General features: G+C 36.5%; 1 protein-coding gene across 1 annotated transcript in view; it reads left to right on the top strand.

Moving 5' to 3' along the window:
- Positions 1–12,003, top strand: part of lingo2 (leucine rich repeat and Ig domain containing 2) — a 332,834-nt gene extending 320,831 nt beyond the window's left edge. The window contains exon 5 of the mRNA XM_065273765.2: positions 9,167–12,003. Coding sequence (XP_065129837.2) covers positions 9,179–11,026 — 1,848 coding nt within the window. The 5' untranslated portion in view covers positions 9,167–9,178 and the 3' untranslated portion in view covers positions 11,027–12,003. The remainder of the gene's footprint in view (positions 1–9,166) is intronic.
- The last annotated feature ends 7,487 nt before the right edge of the window (positions 12,004–19,490 follow it).

Raw genomic sequence — 19,490 nt, forward strand, 5'->3', positions numbered from 1 at the left:
GAATATGTGTGGAAAGTCACTTTGTAACTTTTATATCAATATGAAAAAAAATTTTGGTCAAGGGTACACTGGTCTTTTCTGTTTAGTCTGGTATTAAAAGGTGCTGTATGTAAGTTTTAACTGGGTGCTTTCACACCTGCCTTATTTAGTACGCATGAATCGTACCAGAGTTCGAAAGCTCACTTGGTGATCCTGTGAGATGTTAGGTTTAAGGGTAGGTTTGGGGGTAGGATTAGGATAAAAACAATGCTCATCTGGCAAGATTTTGGTCGTTGATGTATCCCTTTTAGCTAGAACCGTATTTGGCAACCCATTGAGTCTGAGGAGGATGCACAGGGAGAAAAAATCCTCTCCAATATTTTGAATTTGCACTGCGGTACTACTGATAGCTGTCAATATCACATACAGCACCTATAACAGATGTGTGCGGGTTTGTGCTGACTTCATACGAACCTACAACACTTCAGAATGTGTCTGATTACACATTGTATTATGCCAATACTGCAGATCAGATGTGTTTCCGTAGCTTATAAAGTAAAGCATGGTGTTAGCAACACCAAGATCTTGGGTGTGATTCCAAGGGAATATAGAAATAAAACCCTTTGTCAAAACATACATGCTATTTTGATAAAGATCTTCCTCCTTTCCATATAGACGCGAGCCCAGAGAAAGTATTGAGACATTCTTTCTTGAATTGTCATTAGCGGTTGTGATTATATCACATACGCCAATAAAACATTCAAATCTAAATATGCACTCTTCCTGTGCTTTAACCTGAAAGTTAATTACATCTTTGCTTTAGGGCAGTGTCATTAGAAGATATGAGACTCATTAAACTACAGCAATGATTTAATAATGTTAACAATTATCCTGATGTACACACTGAGCTTACAAGATGGAAAGGTCTGGTGAATTAAAACATCTGTGTAGATGTATATTACTGTATAGGAGCAAGCTTATATTTCAACCTACACTTTTTAACATAAAGGTGCTTAAAAGGATCTTTACAGCGGTGCCAAATAGAAACCATTTTTGGTTCCTCAAAGAACCATGCAGTCAAAAGTTATTCTTTCTTTACCTTAACAGGAAGTTTATTTAGATGTTAGACTTACTTTATGGAACCAAAAATGCTTCTTCTATGGCATCGTGAAGCACCTTTATTTTTAAAAGTGTAAAGCGTTAAGTTTAAACGTCTTCTAGCTGCATACGCTCACCAGGAAGGAAACAAACATTTACCTTAATGCTTACAAAGTTGCGCTCATAGTTGTAAAGCAGCACCTTCTGAGAAACACATCAAATGTGTGAAAAGAAAAAAACACTTGCTATTTTTAGGTTTAAACAGCTGTTTATGTTAGCTGGTTGTTTCTCCAAAGCTTCACGTCCAGCTGGTGTCCAGGTGTGTGTGTGCGTCTGTGTGTGTTAATTTGACTAGAGAAAAATAACCAGCCCATGCTCTGGAGTAAACATGCAACCTGCGATCTTATAGCATGGTCTTTTAGCAGTGCTGATTATAAAAGCCTAACAGATGTTCGGAAACGCAGTGCAAAACATAATGGCGAATTAATACAACAGTTACGCTTCCTAGCCTCACTGCTATGTTAAAAGTACAAACTGAAAGGCGACTCTATTCAAATGCTAATGCGGGAGTGACCATGCATACCATGTCACATGCTGTACCTCATTCTTTCCGCATGATTATATTTAATTTTGTGTAATTATTCCAGAGCTCACACTCTAATCCGTCCCATCGTCGCTTTACCCTTATAGCAGAGAGCTTGTTTGCTCGCTGGCCCTTCAGAGTGACGCTCCAATCGAGCGGCTTCAATCTCAAGAGCTGTGTTTGCTTTAAAAAGCCTTTTCTTAATTGTGCTGTAAGCAAAACATGTGCTTGTTCTCCACGTTGCTTTTGCAGTGGTCGAAGCTCGTCAGATGAGATGGTCCATATCAGAAGGAACAAGATAGTCTCCGAGTGGACCTATAGCACAACATGTCTTAAAAATGACTTGTGTTGCTTGATTGCACAAGAAGCCGAGTTTGTTATCTAAAGCCTAAAACTGCCTGGGCAAAAGAGCGTAAAATGGTGGAAAGCCCACGTCAGGGTATAAGGCTCGGTTCTAGTCCAGTTGACAGAGCCAGAAGGGACCATTCACACACTTTAAGCCGATCACAACCAGGTCTGAACACTGGACAAAGTAAATGTTCCAGGTTTTAATAGAGTGTCTCGCTTTCGCTCTCTTTCATACCTGCATGTTGTAGATTTCAACATATAAGGGTCAATGACGTGATGTTAATTATTTTGTGTCCGTATAGTTCAATTAAATGTAAAAGGGTTAAAATTTCAGAATAAATTTACAGATTACTTGCATACATTTTTTTTAAGGACCAAGTCTAAAATTTCTGGTTTTATTTCATTTTGAAAAAATATTTGTGGGATAATTGCAAAAATGTCAATGTGGTGTAATTGGTCTGTGTCAATTGGTATAACTATTTTTTTAAATAAATAAAAAAATTAAAAAACGTGGAATAAAATATAATCACCTAGTTTAGTGTAATATGATTTTTACATACATTTTTACATAATTTGTCTTCATTAAGAAAACAGAGATGATTTAGCATATGTCAGGACAAATATTACAAAAACGCATTAAAATGTACATTTAAGATAACTAATAAAATTATATTTTAAAATGATATATATATATATATATATATATATATATATATATATATATATATATATATATATATACTTGTTTTTTTATGACGATTACGCTTACATGCCATCAAGGTGGATAAAATATTTAATATTTCTCATTCTTTGGCACAATTGGTGGTTACACCATTTGACATTTTCAGGTCCATTCAGTCTTAACTTTCATAAAAATGGTGCAAATGTAATTTTTATTGCATACAATTAATATAAATAAACTATGTGCATTGAAATAAACCTGATGCATGCTTTTAAAACAAGATTTTTTAATTTCTAATCTTGCCAAACCATTTTTGTCACTGACCTATAAGAGAAATCATCTGATTCAATAATACATTAAATCATAACATAATGTAGTTTTGTGTTGAAACATGCAAGCTTTTTAAATCTTAAATGGTCAAATGAAGAAAAAAAATGTTTCATCCTATCTTTATTTTTTTTCTTTGTTTATAAACTCTTAAATATGGATATTTTTCTTCAAAAATACAACCTTTTGAGCAAAAGAGCTGAATAATTGCATTTTTGTGGAGGAATTTTGTTAGAGATCAGATTCAGAACGATAATCAAAACATAGGAGGATTAAGTTTATAAATAATTTTTTGCTTCAGTTTTTTAATAAATTTGGTAAGAGCGGCATCTAGTGGATGATTACGGTATTACAGATTACCATAAACACTCATTAGGAACACGTTTTTTTTTTCAGGTAAATGTCTTCTCTTAATTTAAAAGATAACTCGCCAGTGGCGGGGAATGAGTTAAAGATCTCGACACATACACCTCCCAGAAATCCTGTGTGAATCATTTGTGAGTCGTTCAGCCAATGATCGGTGGGCATTATGTCTGAGGCTGAGACTAACTCAACTATCAGTTGAAATAACCCAGTATTTGGGGTGAAAGCAAAACAGTGGTTCTCAACCTTTTTTCTTGCCCATCCTCCCCCAACAAGTACATATACGAAATCTGAGCCCCCCTTAACCCATTTGATCCAGCCCCCCTAAATCCATTTGATTTTACTGTTACATAGACAAGCATTTTGAAATAAAGCGAGAAAAATTGAAATAATTATTTTACACACAAGAATAGTTTAACCTTCTTGTTTTGACATTGTTAGCATATGATTTAAAAATAATAATTTTACAAATATTTTTAAATAAAATTATTAGTAGAACATTTTATGCATTTTTATTTAAGCTCAAAGCATATAAGGATGGTATATTGTTATATATACTACATCACCTGTATACTCTGGCACCCCCCTAAGGGATCCTGGACCCCAGGTTGGAAACCACTGTTCTACGTCAGTATGAAGCACCTTTATTTTTGTATTTGAGTTTAATTTAAACCCAGTGGTTGATTGTGTCCATATTTTATCTAACCATGAGCTGAAACATCCCATCAACAGTATTTTTTATATATCAGCATATGCACTGGTTAAATTGGAATGTAAATTGCTTTTAATATTGACTTTAGATTAATAGGATTATTAAAGATTAGTATTACAAAAGACAAAGAAAAGTATAGCATCACAAACAGATACTGTCTTGAACGCTGCAGATGTTGATGTGTTAATGTCATGAGACATGACTCATGTACAAATATGTTGTATGGATTCAAATAAAGTCCAAATGACTCCACATATCTTCCCTAGACGTTACAATCAATACAGTATTGAGTAGCTAACAAAGAAGCCACTAAATTCTCTTAATCACATAGCTTGGGGAAATAACCGATATTCTCAGTGAAAGGTTAACTTGGGTACAAATTGTTCATTAAATATGAGGTCGGAACGTCACTTCGGACGTTGGATGTTTGTATACACTGTCCTCTCAATAGCTGTGGGAATGCATTTCACCTAATAACTCTTTCCTCATCACTTGCTAATACAGACATTGAGATGTCATGTCTTTGCTTTACTTGCCTTACTGCTTACTTGTGTCAACAGAAGATTAATGTGTCATTGCTCATTCTGTTAAATCTACTGTAAACATATGCCTATTTATGACGGGTGATGCCATTCTTAGAAGTCATCTGTCTTGGTTGAATGTAACTTAACTTGTACATAATATAACAAAGTGTGAGTGTTCTCTTCTCATTACAAAGCCTTATGTATCCATTTGCATTCTGTTTCAGGATATAATTGGAAACGCTAATATAGAAACGCTGGCAAGAAAACACAGGGAATACATTCTTAGTGATTAGCATATATTTTGGTCAAGCAAACCTACAAAACAGTATATTACAATGTTGAGCAATGTTTTTTATGAATATTCAATGAACACAATAAAGGTACAATAACTAACTTACCACCCACCTATTTCAAATTCGATATGTAGCGGATGTGTGGCATTTTTATGTTTTATAAAAGGGAATGTAAATACGTGTCAAGCAGTGTTTTGTGCATGCATGGTTTTTGCACCTTTTTCTCTGTTTAAATTTAGTGCCGCCCATGACACACCAGATGAGGCGCTGTGTGTCTTTGCACTTTTCACAAACTTTTTCACAATCTGTCTGCGTCACCAACACACATGCTCTTTAAAAGTTTAATTAAATTGGATTCAAGTCATTTTAACTGTATTGACTAGTGATAAGTTGCTGAAACTTAAAAAATAAAAACATAACTAAAGCAAATTCATCACTTGTCAAAATGTCAAAATCCTAGTTGATTAACCTAAAAATGATGATGCAAAAATATTTTTTACAGTGTGCGCTGTAGGGGAGAGCGTGGCACAACCTAACGCTTTTTGGTTTTGGCTCAATCATTCAAAAACTATTTGAGTTGGATTAATTATATTTTTACCCAAGCAACACAGACATCTCAGCGACAAATGAACATTTGAAGTTTGTTTCTAGTACTTACCATTCTTGGACAATTACACCAAATGTGACAGAAGTGCAAACGTTACAACTTACCCCATAGGTGGGGTTAATTGTAACAGGCAGGGGGGTGGTTGTAACACTTGCTAAAAATGAAGTTTGCAGGCAAATATTTCAATACTATTTTGTCTATAAACTTAAAGTGGATATTGTTTATATCTGTCTATGACAGGTATCCACATTGTATTCATTCATCCAGCCCTTTTCTAACAATTATTCAATTATGAATGGATACAAATGTCTAAATATGTGAGAAAAAGCTGCCAAATTATGAAAAAAACATTTTTTTATTTGTGACCCCAGTCTGTAATAACCATACCACAGTTTCAAAATATATAATGAGCATCAAAGTCTGATTTTAGCCATTCATTTCATTATGATTTCAATTTTTGACATGACCTTATTCAATCAATATTAAAGATATGAACAAAAATAATTTTGACACACGGTTTTTGATAAGACAGGCACATTTATTTTGTTGGCAGCCAGAAATCATTCGTGTGTAGCCTATTTAAAACAACGGCAAGAATTACGCTAACATTAGCGGTTTTCATATCATAAGTGCTAAGGGGTTAGTTGTAACACAGCGTTACAATTAACCCCGCTGGGTCAAAATATTTTTAAGCCCACCAAAAAAGTTGCTATGAGCAAATGATGCTGTTTTAGTCAACAAGACACTGATTAATATGACATAGCATTGAATTTGGTATCTTACACACCCAACTTAGAAACCGGAAAAAAACATGATGAAAAAATTTACTTACATGCCACCAAAACACTCGTACATCAATAACTCTCTGGAAAAACATTATACATTTCCAATAATTTGCGGTAGATCGTCTTTTGGCAGCATGACAAAATACCGGAAAACCAAAACCCTCAACCTTGTGCAACAATATAAACAGTCCGTGTCACAACTAACCCCGCCTTAGTTTTTGCCACGCTCACCCCTGTATTCTGTCCCCTTATCCTAAACCTAACCCTCACAGAAAACTTTTTGCAATTTTAGATGTTCAAAACTGTTATTCTGTGTGATTTATAAGCTTGTTGCCTCATTTTTATTATTTAGGCAACCCAAAAACAATGTGTATTAGATCAACAAGTTTATTGTTTGCTGTTGTCTTGCATTGCCTGCAAACAGTTTATCCTACAAAAGTCAAAATGGCCAAGGAATGTGCTGTGTTTTACATAGCTCTTGTAAAACATTTCATTATTGCTAATTTAATCGTGGTTTAATATTACAAATGAACACAATTATAGTGAACAGCACTTCTTTGGTTAAATTCATTGCATTTGTCCTTGAATTTCAGAATCACCCTTTTATGCAAACCTGCCCTCTAGAGGTCTAACAGTGACACACGTTTCATAACTATATGATAAGAAAAAAATGACTACAACGAGACAGCAACTCACAAACAGCCTTCTAGTACTCAAAAGTACCTGTGAAATGTGTGATTTTAGGTGTTAGGTGTTTTATTTTTTCTCAAATTCACACATTTAATCAGCTTAGACCTGTTTGATCTGACTCATGAAATGTCATATTCAGTGCTTATTAAGGTCAATGTCTAAAAAAGCACTAAATGTGTTTTATTAACCTCTGAGGCTTTATTTACTCGTCTTTTCAGCTTGTGTAATAATGCAGGCAATTACATCTCTAATGTTTGTACCAGCCATCCAACTACAGTATTTTTGTATTTATCTGCTTCAGGGCTTAATCTTTAGTCTGGAAAATACTGTTCACCTTGTTGTCTGTGTGCGTTAACTTGCTTGTTAACATATTAGAAAAAGTAAACTTTTCAAATGAAACTTTTTTATTAAAATTTAAGACTAGAAAAGGCAAACAAATTATAGCATTCAAACATAAAAACAAGTTGGCTATTTTCTGCTTTGAGAAAAAGATATCATGTCATTTGAGTTACTTTTAAATTCTGTAGTCGATGTTCACTATGTAGCTGTGTATGAATGTTTCTAATAAATCAACTGTTAATTAAATGTATTTAATTACCGCAATGGTTCATCAATGAGGCAGCATTGGAATACCTGCTAAACTGTGCAGATGTTTGACAGCGAGGCAGTTCAAATTTTCTAAAGTACTGAACCGACTGACAAAGAGAAACACCAGGACACCCACAGGGTGGTGAATTCATGCACAAACAATACAGAATCAACCCATGCACACACAAGTCCACAAGCAAGAACAGAGGCGGTTCCCATTTGTATGTGCATGACTACACATCATTTAGTTTCTTTACAGGCAATATACACAAACCTCAGATTACATCTTTCATTGGATGGAGTTCGTAGATGAACTTTTGTTGTGACAGGATGCTAACCAATATTAGTCGTTTTTTCATTAATTCTCTTTCAGACAATTCTGTCGTGTAGAGTCCTGTAAAAAGCCCAGTATATCGTCACTATCATTATGAAATCTTGTATCTCTATATTTTGTGATTTTTATTTATTTTTAGTTGTAATTCATTATTACTGGTCACTCTTTATGTTTATTAGTGGGTTTTGCAAATATTAAAAAAGTTGCCAGCCAGCGCTAGCATTTTTTATGATTTTCACAAGTTTAATGCCTTCCAGAAAATGTTTTTCTTTGAAAATATAAACATACAATATATAACATGAAATAACAGTCCCTCTACTTTTAAAAAGATTTTTATCCTATCTTTATTTGCTCTCTTTTTATTACCTTTCAAATATGGGTAAATACCAAATTTTGAGTAAAAAGGACTTTGATAGAGATCAGATTCAGAGCGATGTTCAAAGCATACACAGAGTTTGAACTGCTTGCCCTAAGTTGACACTTTTGTGTTTTATAAGTTGGGTAAGAGCACCACCTGATGGATAATAGCGGAAATACGGATTGCCGGAAAAACTCATCACTGGCAGAGAAGCATTTTCTCTTAAAGGGACACACTAGCAATTTTTGCATAGCTTAGCACAATCCATTGAATCTGATTAGACCATTAGCATCACGCTAAAAATAACCAAAGAGTTTCAATATGTTTCCTATTTAAAACTTGACTCTTCTGTAGTTGCATAGTGTACAATTTTCTAGGCAGATATGGCTAGGAACTATACTCTCAAACTGGCGTAATAATCAAAACAAGTTTTAAATAGGACAAATATCGAAACTCTTTGGTTATTTTTTTGTGCGATGCTAATGGTCTAATCAGATTCGATGGATTGTGCTAAGCTATGTAAAAGTTCTAGCGTCAGACCCGGAGATCAGCTGAATGGATTCCAAAACGGGAAGAATCAAATGTTGAACTCTAGGGGAGCTGGAAAATTAGCTTATTTTCAAAAAAAAAGTGGAGTGTCCCTTTAATTGACAAATTAATTTCTCAATAGCGGTGAAAGAGTTCAAAAAAGGGTTAATTTAGACAAGCTGATGTTGTGTTTCGAATGATGGTCCATCTTCACCGGAATAATGCTGTTTTACCGCTTATCTTTTTAACAGGAAGCCATTTGGTTCAATTTGTTTATTATATCTTAGTGTTTACAGAAAGCTAAGTAAGATATGAAGTTAGGACATCATCATATATTCCTAACGGTTTCTTGTTCTCTTTTTCGCAGAGCCATGACAGTATGGTGGACTGTTTGAGTCGAGTCATGCTGCACACAGCCGTGTCTTGCTGGCAGCCTTTGCTGGGGCTGGCCCTGGTGGCTGTATTTATGGGCTCCACTCTGGCCTGCCCCTCCCGCTGCGAGTGCTCCGCCCAGAGCCGCTCCGTGATCTGCCATCGCAAGCGGTACACTGCCATCCCTGATGGAATACCTATCGAGACACGAATCCTTGATCTTAGCAAGAATCGAATCCAGGCTGTCAATCCTGATGACTTTACTCCCTATCCACACGTAGAAGACCTGGATCTGAGTGGAAATATCATTGCGTACGTAGAGCCCGGGGCCTTCAACTCTCTCTACAGCCTTCACTCGCTGAGCTTAAAGAGCAATCGCATCAAACTCCTCTCGCTAGGTGTCTTTTCTGGACTCTCTAACCTGACTACATTGGATATCAGTGACAACAAAGTTGTCATTCTGGTGGACTATATGTTTCAGGACCTTCGCAACCTCAGATCGTTGGAAGTTGGAGACAATGAGCTGGTTTACATCTCTCATCGGGCCTTTAGTGGACTTTTATCGCTAGAGACCTTGACGCTGGAGCGCTGTAACTTGACGGTGGTGCCCACAGATGCCCTGTCCCACCTGCATAACCTGGTGAGCCTACATATGCGCTACCTCAGTATCAGCACTCTACATCCCTACTCTTTCAAAAAGCTGTTTCACCTCCGTCACCTTGAGATCGACAATTGGCCATCATTAGAAGTGTTCCCCGCTAATTCTCTGCACGGCCTCAACCTTACCACACTTACAGTTACCAACACCAACCTTTCCACTTTCCCCTACCAAGCTCTACGCCATTTGCCTTACCTCACGCATCTTAATCTCTCCTACAGTCGCATCCGCACAGTGGAGGGTGGTCTGCTTCAGGACCTGGTGCGATTGCGTGAGCTGAGGTTGGCTGGATCTCAATTGGTGTCTATTGAACCCTATGCTTTCCAGGGCATGCGCTGGCTCCGGTTGCTAAATGTCTCCCACAACCGCCTTGATACACTGGAGAGGGGAGTGTTTCATGCTCCCGAGACCCTGGAGGTGCTGATGATTAACAACAACCCTCTGGTGTGCGACTGCCGTCTCATGTGGTTGCTGCAGAGGCGCCATTCCATTTCTTTCGGTGATATCCAGCCTGAGTGTAGCACGCCGGAAGGCATTCATGGACGGCCCTTCAAAGAGTTCAAAGAGACCCTGCTGTCCTACTATGTGACCTGCACCAAGCCGAAGATCAGAGAAAATCGGACACAGATGGTGTCGGTCGAGGAGGGACAGGCAGCCCGTCTGCACTGCAGCGCAGAGGGGACCCCACGGCCCAGCATTTCTTGGGTCACACCGCGTCGACGACACCTGACCAACAGGAGCCATGGCAGGGTGACGGTTCACAACAACGGCTCTTTGGATATCAAGGCGGCAGAGGTTCAAGATGATGGTGTGTACATGTGCGTGGCCTCTAATACAGCAGGCAATGACACACTAATGGTATCACTAGCAGTGAAAAGCCTGGGCTCGCTGTATGCCAACAGAACCCAGCATTACACAGATACGAGCAATGCCACTGCCAATGGTACCAACCTCCCCAATGTGACCTTTGGCCTGGACCTAAAGACTATCTTAGTTTCTACAGCCATGGGCTGTTTCACATTCCTAGGAGTGGTTCTCTTCTGCTTCCTGCTCCTGTTTGTGTGGAGTCGAGGGAAAGGCAAACATAAAAACAACATTGATATTGAATATGTGCCACGCTCCAAGTCCAATGGGACTCCTGCTGAGGAGGCAGATCCAGGTGCTGGACCGCGGCGCTTTAACATGAAAATGATTTAAGACATTTAAGATAATATTCCTGGGAGTCACGCAGATCTTTATTTCACAAATGGAACCTGGAATAGGACTCCTTCATATTATTTCCAGGAGAAACTCAACAGCCCCTAAGATTTCACCCAGGACTTTACTGGATATACCAGGGGAATATTATGTGTCAATAACTGACAATTTGTATGAATCCCTCTTGGTAAAAGAGGATGTTCACCTTCTAAATTGTGTACAGAACAGATTTGTAAAATTCAAGTATTACTCTTATTTGCTGAGGCTCATGCTTTCTCACTGCGACCAACAAATGATGGAGAGTCCGTTCTCTTCTTCATTACCCTGCATATATGTACGTAATGCTCAGTTATGTATGTGTATGTTAACATGTATAAACACTTTATTTTGTTGCATTACTCACAAAATGCAGTGATCGCCAAAATTCACTTCCCATTATTTGAAGGAAATATGACCAAGCCATCGGCTCGCATCTCAAACTGAGGATGGAGGACTAAGGGCTTTAGTGGGCGAGAAATGTTACTCTGATGAACATGTGTGCCCTTTGTCTACCCCAAGTTATTCTCCTGATCTGAAGAATATTATATTTGTTTATAATCTGGAAAAAAGAGAGAATATTTATTATAAAACGCCTTTAAGTTTAATCTCCATAATACAAGGTGAAGATTTTTTAAATTGTTTAAACACATGAATTTTTTCTATGATTTTGTCGTAAGTATACGCATTCATTTGAAATGAACACCCGTTTTGGTTGTGCTCGTCCATTCTGTGATTCTAACCACTTACCTGGTTCAAAATACAAAATGTCTCCATTTCCATTTAAGACGCCTTAATTTAAATTTTTTTTTCCTTCTTAGTAGGAAATTCTGACTTTGTTGTGGTAGTTTCTCATTTTGTTGTTAAATCATTTAGATTGTAAACAGTTCAAAGTAAAAGAAAAAAATACATGTATGTGAAATAAAGAATATTGATTTGTATTCTCATGTTGCATTTATCCTACGGATGCCAGATGTGCATATATTTATAATTTAATTGTAATCATATAGATAACTCTATATATGAAGAGCTTAGATGCAAAAGCCGCTAAATGCACCTCCATAAAAATGAGATATTGCTATTGACCTCATTTTCTCGGCACGTATTATATGTTCATCAAATGCTTTCACTTCAAATCCACTTAATCTCAACCTCATTCAGCCATTCACAAATATCCTTTGTTACCGATTTTTCAGCAAAGTCCTCTAAGTGCACAGAAGAAGAATTTGTTGAAAGATAGCACATGTATGTCAAGGTTTACCAAATATATCGGGATATTGACCATATTTTTGAGCCAATTACCTTTTTCACAAAGGACAGTAAAGTGTTTTTTTTCTGTACTTAGAGGGTTTTGCAGCGAATGACAGTAAAATTTGTGAAATATCAATGAAATGTCTAAAGTGACACAAACAGAGCCCGATGAAAAGTGCTCATTTACAAGAAAACATGTCAGACACACTTGCATCTGAGTTCTTCATACTTTATGTAATTTGATGTTGTACTGCACAAACCTATTGAGTTTGAGAGACAATATAATAATTATACAGGATAATTATATATAATTTAATTGTTTTACACAAACTGCTGCTGTTCAAACTGTATTTTGCATGTAAAGGTTGAACTGAAGGTGCCATCTGAAACAGAGGAAATGTTTGTGAGGGTAAGATGAGACCAAATGCTGTTGAACTAAGACACTTTGCATGTATTATCTCCCCAGAAGTGCACATCAGGAAGCACATGATATCTTAAGAAAAATCTCCAGAAAAGCTGTTAACCCTGTGACATCAGGGAAATGAGCTGGCAAGATGCATTCATCATACCAAACCCATCCAACATCCATCATTGACGGTGAACAATGCCATGACAAACACAATTGGTATAAAAAGCACAGTGGATGATAGCAGTAATTATACAAATTGAGAAAGAAGAGATGTTTTTATTGCTTCCTAATTGTTACTTACTTCACTAAGAACATAGTTTTCTCATTTCTTCTGCATCACAGTCTTTCTCTAAAGGAATTTACACTGAGAAAGTAAATTCTCAGAACAAGTGGCCATCCTGTTAGCTTGAAATCAGGTTCGTATATGCACGCACCACAAAAAGCCACCCTTCCAATTAAAGCAGAAATCCCACAGCTCTAAAGGAAAACCTCATTTGAGACCCTGTGTGGTAATGGAAATGATTTCCCAAAAGACACTGTGGGTTAACTGGCCAAGATTAGGAATATTCAAATTTTTTAATCTCAGACAGGCCCTGAGGACCATATGCAAAAACTTTGCCGCTTGCCGTTTCATTGGTCTCTTTCTGTCTATTTGGTTACTGCAGTCCCTCTGGACTGAAAAAAGGACAGACGGACTATAGCCTGAGAAAAAATGAAAATTAGGTCGAATATGCTGGATAATGCTGCCATTTTCAACTCAAGGGATTTAAAGAACAACTCCACAAAAACACAGAGACGTTCCTAAATTAATCATCTGTGACCTAATAAGTTCGTACAAAGTCATTTCTTATACTATATGTCCTTAAAATGCAATGTTTGTGCTGTTAACTATTACAGTTTTATTTTCTGAATTTAAGATAATTTAATTGGAAACTGTTTGGGAAAGCAACCTGTCTGCTGTCATAGGTAAATAATTGTACAGTACTGCAGCACTTTAAGCTTAGCAAGAGTGCGCAGCATCATGGTTTTCAAATATGTGACCAGTCACGGAAAGTAGGGACACAAGTCGGATCTGGGCCATTTTGAGTTATTCACAGATTCTGAAAGTGCAGTTTCTAAGCTTTCCAACAATGTGTAACACATGGAAATCTGATATGATTTGGAGAAGTTGTGGCCATTTGAATATAGGAACTCAGAAATACTCAAACCGAGAAAATCGAGACGAAAGGGACTCTTCTTTCCATCTGGGGGAGACAATAGGGCTCATTTACATCTCATTTAGCTAAGACAAACCCCTGTAAAGCCGTTTTGAGATACAGATGTTCTAGCATCATATGTAGTACAGTATTTTATGACAGAAGTCCAAATGACAACATGCAAAAATAAACAGAACTCTTTTTACCTTTGTGGGGATCACAAGTCGAATCCAGTCTGTTTCAAATTATCCAATAATCCAATAATTTTTGTCCACAAATGCGTATAATCCGTGAAATATAGATATAGTCTATTGTTTACATCAGATTTCGCTTTTTTACAGTCTATGATCGTAACATTATTATAAAGGTTATATGAGATTACTCTCCAGTAATTTACGTTCCGTTAAACACATGAACCCGCCTTCAAAGTTTATATTTAAAACGGGGAGGTAGCAAAATAGATCCAAGCAGCGCCGTCGAAAACATGAAGTCCTTTAGGGATGTAACCAATCGCTCACTCGTTCCTCCATCAGCCAATGACTTCATGGAAAATATTGATAGACAAAACATGTAGCCAATTATATAACGAATTCAACGATCTCTGTGTAACTTCTGTGTGCTTGGACTTATGCTGCGCTGCAAGAACTGACACAGAGATGACGTCAAAGTACAGCGAGAGCGAGTCGAAATTAAACTAAGCTGACTAATTTTGGACCAAACTGTATTTTCGATGCTTCAACACATTCTTACTGACCCACTGATGTCACATGGACTACTTTGATGATGTTTTTATTACCTTTCTGGACATGGAAACCGTACATAGATTTTCAATGAAGGGGACAGAAAGCTCTCGGACTAAATCTAACGTTAAAACATCTTATGTGTTCTGAAGATGAACGGAGGTCTTCCGAGTTTAGAACGACATAAGGGTAGGTCATTATTTACATTATTTTCAGTTTTGGGTGAACTATCCTTATTTAGTAGTCACGCTGTTCCCTTTGGGGGCGGAGGCAAAAACACAAGCTTATACAGTATGTAAATATACACACAGACAATGACGCCCCCCGCTGCACGCTAGAATCTCCATAAAAACAAGCCAATTTCAACCGCAAAATGTACGTTTTTAAATATACAAAAACTGCTATCTCAAACATGGAGAGGCTTCTTCGTGATCTCAACTAACAGATTCTGCAATAAAACGAAAATCACAAATTTTTTGTTTCTCATTTTCTCGAAACTTGCGCTGCCGATTTGTGTCACTTGTTTTCCGTGATAGGTCACATATGGTTTAAATCAATTGAAACCAATTAAGTCTTAAGTCTACCTATTAAATATGATTCGACAAATTAAATGTGAATTCTTATATTTCTACTTCATTATTAGCTCAGACAAAATCATCATTGGCTCTGGCCTGCACCGCCAAACTCTGCCTACAGATGTGTGACAGTATATCTGATCTTTGTCTGATCAGCACTTGCAAACAGGATAATCTAAATGACTGAAATGTCAAACATCTATCCAAACAAAGAGAAATGCAATATTGTGTTATGCAAACATAGTAATTTATAGCACTCAAATATGACATACTGTGTGATCAAAATATAGCTTTAAATAAACGGTATGTTTAGCAGAATGTTTATGAATCATGTTTACGATGCCAACAATAATACATGACTTATAATTCTGAAGGCAAATGTATCATCAGCCAGTATAAAACCATGTGGCCTTGTGTCAAATTGCACATAGAGCAGCTTGTTCAATAGAGAGGAAATTTAATTAAAGAAACACCCTGTAGGGATTTTGACAGAGGTACTGAATCTGAGAAATATCTTCCAGGGATTTATAAAGAAAAAAACATTTTGCATGGCTGAGTTTTATTTATGAAGTATATAACTATGTTCAAAAGACCGCAGAGGTACCACTGCCAATCTGAAGATAACTGAATTATGATTTGTTTGTGAAAAATGTTGTGTCATATATAGATACCACATGAATCAAACGAATGATTTCCTGTTATTCCCATGATACACTGCAACCATAGCTCTATACAGCATGTACCAGCCAAAGTAAACAAGAGATGCATTTCAAGAAACATCAAATTTTGCTTCCTGCAGCATCCCAGAGAGCTTCTTTCAACACACCATTGTTTTTTCAGCAGTATTGTCTGGGATGACTTATTGTTTATGGTTTAAAAGTATTTTCTGCTTTATATGTCTGTCCATCACTGTTACTTAGTCTGTAACCTCCTCTGTCAAGAGAAAGATGAAAGCAACATATAAGAGTTGGTCTATAGTCTTTTCTCTGTAATTGAACAGAAATCCTGCTGTTTACCTCAGGTAGACCTACGTTGGAGAGACCTAGTAAAACACTTGACCCAGGTAGCATCAATTGTTTTTACCATTAATACCAAACCTAGACAAAATGAAACTGAACAATGCTTTGTTTCATAAAAGTTCAAACAAAAGTTCCAACCTGACATATTGTGTTATACAGAAAGTAGGACGCTGTCATCTCTGAAAGGAAAGTGTCAACATTGATTCTTATCCAATCTTCAATCTGCTAGTTATCAACAAAAGCGCAATACCAGCATCAGTCATACAACTGACAGACAGGCATCTTCCATATCTCTCTCTCCCTTTCTCTCTCTCACTCTCTCTCCAAGGGCATTGTCTTTTTAAAGCCCCATTCTAAAAGATCTGATTACATTCTTATCAAATGATCATACAATTGATTTAGATGCTCTGATATTGTGAATCTGGGGTTAAAGGGAACGATATTGACTGAGGAGATTCTGAGCTGTGGATGGAAAAACAACAAAAAGCAAGTTGTCAACGGATGTGCTGAGGCATGAGAGGAAGGGCACCAAGGGCTGATGGGTGTGACAGGAAAAGCAGGACGGTCACACATCAAACTCTACACCAATTTGGTCGGAGCCACAGTTCTGCATTTCAATCTGTGTGAAACACTTTCGTCCAGGTGTAATATAAAATGGCAATTTGACTACAGTGCCACTCAAATGTCAGATCTGAAATGCATTATATATATATATGTATATATATATATATATATATATATATATATATATATATATATATATATATATATATATATATATATATATATATATATATATATATATATATGTGTGTTAAAATTATGAACCTTCAACATAAGCTTGCATCTTTATTGCTTTGAAACAATGCAACATTGGAAGAAGCACTCTATAAATACATTTGATTTGATTTTTAGCTTATTTATGGGGAGCTGATTTCCTTGGACCAGTCATTACAAAACATATTTGATGTTAGGGGAAGTATTTTTGAGAGTCATGTATTTATATTATTTTTTCATTATATAAATTTGATTTTATTTTTGAGTGTATGTATGGTGCATGAATGTTTTATTGGCAAATGTCATGCAGCTGAAAGTTGATTGGGTGATTGGTTGGCTCAGGTCATGTGATGCAGTCCCAACATGTTTATTCAATCTGTCTTTATTTGGACCTGTCAGAAGGAGTAATCGCACCACTGAGAACTCAAACCAAGCAACACAAATTGCTCTACAACTTGTTACACACGCTTGCCTGTCAGCCTTCAAGGTCTCCAAAGACAATTCAATTCAACCAGACATGTGAATTTGCTGTTATTTAAATAAAAGAGTAACTGTGAATGTGTTTTTCAGTGGCATGCATTACTTCGATCCCGCTTCTGGAATTTGTTCTGTTTTTCCTCTTCACCACACACACAGGAATCCGGCTTCAGTTGTATTAAGATTCAAACAGCAACCTTAAAACCACTTTTTTCCACTCCATCCCAGTGGCAAAAGTGTACAATTATGGAGCCAGGAAATCTGATCTCCCAATTTGATCTGATCTCTGATAACATATGGGATTACATTAGCATCACGTTACCTAACAAATATACACTAATCTAATATAAAGAACACAGAAGCATGGATCTATCACACTAGTTTACAGCTTTAAGGCACTCATTAGGTGTTATTTGCTCCAACAAAAGGACAATTGATGGCTATCAATTTATTTTTTACAGTAGTCGAGTGCTGGAAATGGATTTGATAAATTGATATTGAGTGTCGGCTATCCGAAATCCTTTTGTCCATTAAAGTGGATGCTATTGTTGTGTGCTATATACTGCCAGACAAATCAGTCTGGTAGATAAAGTTTTAACTAAATTTGGTGCAACTTGTAGCTTAATCCAGCCATTAACCTTCGATTACTTTTAAAGGGTCTGACTGACTGCTAAATTACTAAAAACAAACGGTGGCAAATAGCACTAAAAGTGGTTCTTGGCTCGTAATCATAGAGGAAGCATTTTAAGTGTCATATAGCACCGATAAAGTACCTGTGTAGCACCGGTGTACAACCATATTGTGCTACAGTATGTAGAACCACATGTGGTGCTACAGTGGTACTATATGAACCCGTATGTTTCTTCATAGGAACCTCAAAGGTGCTATATAGCACTAAAAATGGTTCCTCTATAATTACGAGCCAAGAACCACTTTTAGTGCTATTTAGCACTGTTTGTTTTTAGATACAGTGGATCAGCAGTGAAAACAATTTAGCAAACAAGATTATTTACCTGTACATCTTTAAAATATAGTTTTAAAAGTCATAAACAGGTCGATATTTACTTCAGCAAGCAAAAACATCAAAATAATGTGAGTAATTTAATGGCAAGTTATGTGATTTGTATTTTTGAATGATCATGTGACTGTAGGCTTGTTCGACTTCATGCGGCACCGCAAGTAACCACAGACGAATCATGTCAAAGTAACGCAAGAGCGATTTGAGAAACCATTCAGAGAAGTCTAATTTTGACTCGCTATAGCTGTACTTCAGCGACATTCGCCTGTCAGTTCTTGCAACGCTGCATGAAGTTGAACACACCTGATGTGTATTTGCCAGGGTATATTACACTCTTAAAATGGCTGGGTTATTTTTGACCGTAATGGGTAAATATTGTACAGAACACTGCTGGGTTTAAAATCGACCCAGTGCTGGGTTGTTTTAACCCAACTGCTAGGTTATTATAAACCATGGTTGCATAACAAAACCCCACCTTGGGTAATTTTTAACCCAGCATGTGTTCTGTCCAATATGGGTCAAAAATAACCCAGCCATTTTGAGAGTGTTTGTATTTTTACCTGAAGATGGGAGGTGAACTTTTGGATGAGCACTGAAACGTTTTGTGATTTTTGTTTTCATAGTCCAGTAATTTTTAATACGGAGTGTCATTGTTAGATCAATCTTAGAGAAATGTTTTTGATGTGAACCAAAAAAAAAACATTTACCAGTTATTTTATTTTTTATTATATTTGACCCCGTTGGTAAAAAGCATGCCAATGTCATTTTTGTGATTTACCTTTACATAAAATAATCCTACATAATGTAAAGAACAAAATGTATATATTTGATATTGACTGACTGAGTAAGGTCATGTCAAAGATAATAATAAAAACAATTATTCCCATTTATATGTACTGTATGACATAAATATTTATTCCCATAATGAAGAGTAAATGCATAATGAAATATAATGTATTGTAAAAC

This window comes from Paramisgurnus dabryanus, chromosome 16, assembly GCF_030506205.2.
Source record: "Paramisgurnus dabryanus chromosome 16, PD_genome_1.1, whole genome shotgun sequence".
In the NCBI taxonomy this organism is placed as follows: Eukaryota; Metazoa; Chordata; class Actinopteri; order Cypriniformes; family Cobitidae; genus Paramisgurnus; species Paramisgurnus dabryanus.